Below are 3,423 nucleotides of genomic sequence, written 5' to 3'. Positions count from 1 at the left end.
TTATCCCACCCACCCATCACTGATCGGCACTCTGCCCCGATCCTATGTGTCGCTAATATTCTTCTTCCCATCCATCCTCCATCACCTTTCTCATGCTACCCAACACACTCCTCTATCAATATAGAAGCGGGAAATCTTGCATATCTGGAAAGATGGATCATTATTTAATAAAATCTCCCAATATTGGTTTGCCATATTAATTACAGTGGAGAGCGGTGCACATTTTTGCATCGTGAAGGCGATGGAGATTGGCTGGCCATGAGCCGCGTCTCCCCTTCGACCCTCTATATATAACACAACATAATCGGGGTACAAGGCACACCATCACCAAGCAGTCAAGCAGCAAGAGCGGAAAGATCTCCATTCTCTTCCTCCTGGACCTCCTGGTCATCCATCTCCTCCACTGTAAGTTCTAGCCTTAGCCTTCATATCCCTATTCCATCCTTTGTTTCTCAATCTTTTTTCATCATCCACCCTTTGTAGTTTTTGTATCCATGTATTATATACATGAGTTTACAAAAGGTGAGTTTATATATGTGTAGGGTGTAAGTAGTTCATTTGATCTATATAGTACACTTGTGTTGACATCCATGTTTATGCCTCTATATATACGTGTTGCCATTCTTTATGGTTAATTTTCTATGTTGATGTTATTTGGCCGTGTCTATTTTCTGGAGCTACATGATTTCATAAATGGAAACATGCAAAATTAATCATGCATATAACAATCATCAATCTATAGTATGGAAGGTACCAGATTTCTTCTATTACTTTTTGATCATGTTTTGGGAATTCTATATTAGTGAAACTATGATGTCACTAATTAATATTACGTTTTTTCTATTGACTCTTTTCAAGAATAACAATCTCCTTGCGTGTATTTGGCATGAGTGTGTAAGGGAATAACTAATTTCTTTATCTATTTTAAAATTCACTTAGCTGATCATGGCATCCAAGGCCCAAGGATCCTCCTCTATGAAGGTACTAGTTGTTGAGGACAACACAGTTCAATGGATGGTCCTCTTGCAGAAGTTACGCAATTATCAATGTGAGATTACTCTCGCCGTGAATGGAAAAGAAGCAGTTGACCTATTCCTCGAGGGGAAGAAGTTTGACATTATTTTTTGCGATAAGGACATGCCCATCATGACTGGTCCTGAGGTGCTTAGCTTTCCCTTTGGATTTTCAATGTATTTACAATTTTTAGAAATGTATTGATTTGAACATAAGTCCTTGTTTTAAGTTTGCAAATAAACTAAAAATTCACTTGTTGTGTTTCTTAACAGGCAGTTGTAAAGATCCGTGCTATGGGGGAAACTGATGTGAAGATTGTTGGGATGTCAGCTGATGACGATGCCATGGAGGTGTTCATAAGTGCTGGTGCTGATATTTTTGTGCCCAAGCCTATCAAGGTTCAGGATCTCGAGTCCGTAATTAAGGAAGTCGTCAACAAGAAGAAGAACACCATGGTCTAGCACATTCGAACTTCCTTGAGCGATGGATGAAATATTTTTCTGCTCATGGAACTATGTTTTCTTATGTATGCATTGTCGTGTTGTTTAGTTTCATTGTGTTGTTTAATTTTGAAACATTAATGTTAAAGTTCGTTCGTTCTAAGCAAGAAGAACATGAGACGCTATCCTTGATTCCATGGCATTGATATATTGCTTGATCGGCACCAATATAAATATGGCGCAATAGCATGCATATTTGTCCATTGTCACTTTTATAAACAAATACCAGAAAGAAATAGTTACATAATTTATTTGCCAACTATAATCGATGGTATGTTTTGCATAATTTGTCGGAGAGAGGCTCAGAGCTACTTGAGATAGTTTTAACATTTCGCGAGACATTGATTTTTAACACAATACTCTGAAGTACGTCATTGCATTTATAAACCTCCTCAAATAATTTTGTAATATATTTTCATTTCTAAATATTTATAAACCTACTTATCCCTCCCTCCTGCCCTGAGCACCTCTCACACATGATCCTCTACATCGTCGTTGCCCTTCGTCCCACCAGCCTTCCCTAATCCTACATCCATTCTCTTGTGCTACCCAACGCATCCCTTTGTCGTCGCATAAGTCACCAATATGGCTTTTATGAAGATGTGCATCATTAATGTATATATAAATAATATCCCAATATTCATTTGCCATATTTATGTGAGCAGAGAGTGGAGGTTTTTTGCATCTTGAAGGAAGTGCAAATTGGCTGGCCATGGGATATGCCTCCCCTTTGTCCCTATATAAGTACCATGGCATACTCAGGGTACAAGGCACACTACCACCAAATAGTGAAGTGGCAAAAGAGGAAAGATATCCATTCTACTCCTCCAACTCCATTATAAGCTCTTGCTTCAGCCCACATATCCCTATTTCATCCTTTGTTTTTGTACCTTGTTTTATCATCCAGCTTGTAATAGTTTTTGTATCCATGTTTTACAAACACGAGTTTATAAGAGGTGATGGTATTTGTGTGTAGAGTGGAAGTAGTTCATTTTGATATATATATAGTACATTTTTCTGGCATCCATGTTTATGCCTCTATATATACAAGCTTAAGGAGTGTATAATGTTAGGGGAACATGGAGGCGGTGGAGGGGTGCCCATGGGGTCCAAGTGGCCCTGGTCGCACCACCCTGGTTGTGAGTTGGGAGCACAACGGGCAGATGGGCACCATTTGACCTCTCCCCTTCTTGGGACCTTCTAGAATTGAAAATAAGTGACTTATTTTTTCTCTGTTTTTTTGTCACCGAAAAATTATTCTCCTGGAAAGTGGAAAAACAAGAGAATAGAAAAAATGGTGTTCCTCGCTATCAGCTCGAACTTCCTGAATCTCACGTAGTAGTCTATCATCTTCGCATGTGCTGTCGTCAGGCATGCACTGGTGTTCACGCAAAAAATATGTCCCCGCGGCAAAAATAGAGGCCGTTGGCTCACTTGAATTCTAGCAGCTGGCGCTAACGACTGTAATCATCTAGTGCGGTCGCACGTGCCGTAATTGGGGCTCGGCTCTAGCTGTCGACGATCTGCTAACTGTCTTTGGGCCTCATCATAATCAAGAATAGTGAACCATCGCGTACACAAGAGGGTGCCGAAGATGGATGATCTTCTAGGGGGTCATGTGTCACTACTGCAGGATGGTCCAAACGCGACACTACGATCAAAGACCCTTCGACGAAACTGTGTGCGATGCCATAATCGCAAACGGTGGTATAAAAACCATCAAAAAGGTTCAAAACGATTGCGATCACTACTAGGAAAAGGCTAATTAGTGGCGCACCTGTTTTGGTCATTAATGGCGCACTATAGGTGCGCCACTATTATCACGCCATTAGTAACAAATACTAATGGCGCACCTCTGGTGCGCCATTACTATGCCTATCTGGTGCGCCATTACTATCTGACTTAGTAA

The 3,423-nt window shown here is 40.4% G+C and overlaps 1 protein-coding gene across 1 annotated transcript; it reads left to right on the top strand.

Moving 5' to 3' along the window:
- Window positions 1-293: 293 nt before the first annotated feature.
- LOC109762201 (two-component response regulator ORR42-like) lies at window positions 294-1,688 on the top strand. Its single transcript, XM_020321016.4, has 3 exons — window positions 294-405; window positions 940-1,161; window positions 1,287-1,688. The coding sequence occupies exons 2-3, from the start codon at window positions 946-948 to the stop codon at window positions 1,473-1,475; spliced, it is 405 nt and encodes a 134-aa protein (XP_020176605.1). The 5' UTR covers window positions 294-405; window positions 940-945; the 3' UTR covers window positions 1,476-1,688.
- The last annotated feature ends 1,735 nt before the right edge of the window (window positions 1,689-3,423 follow it).

Source organism: Aegilops tauschii, chromosome 5, assembly GCF_002575655.3.
Source record: "Aegilops tauschii subsp. strangulata cultivar AL8/78 chromosome 5, Aet v6.0, whole genome shotgun sequence".
Taxonomy (NCBI): domain Eukaryota; kingdom Viridiplantae; phylum Streptophyta; class Magnoliopsida; order Poales; family Poaceae; genus Aegilops; species Aegilops tauschii.
The sequence above is the reverse complement of the archived record's forward strand: the minus strand, read 5'-3'. Positions and strand labels throughout refer to the sequence as shown.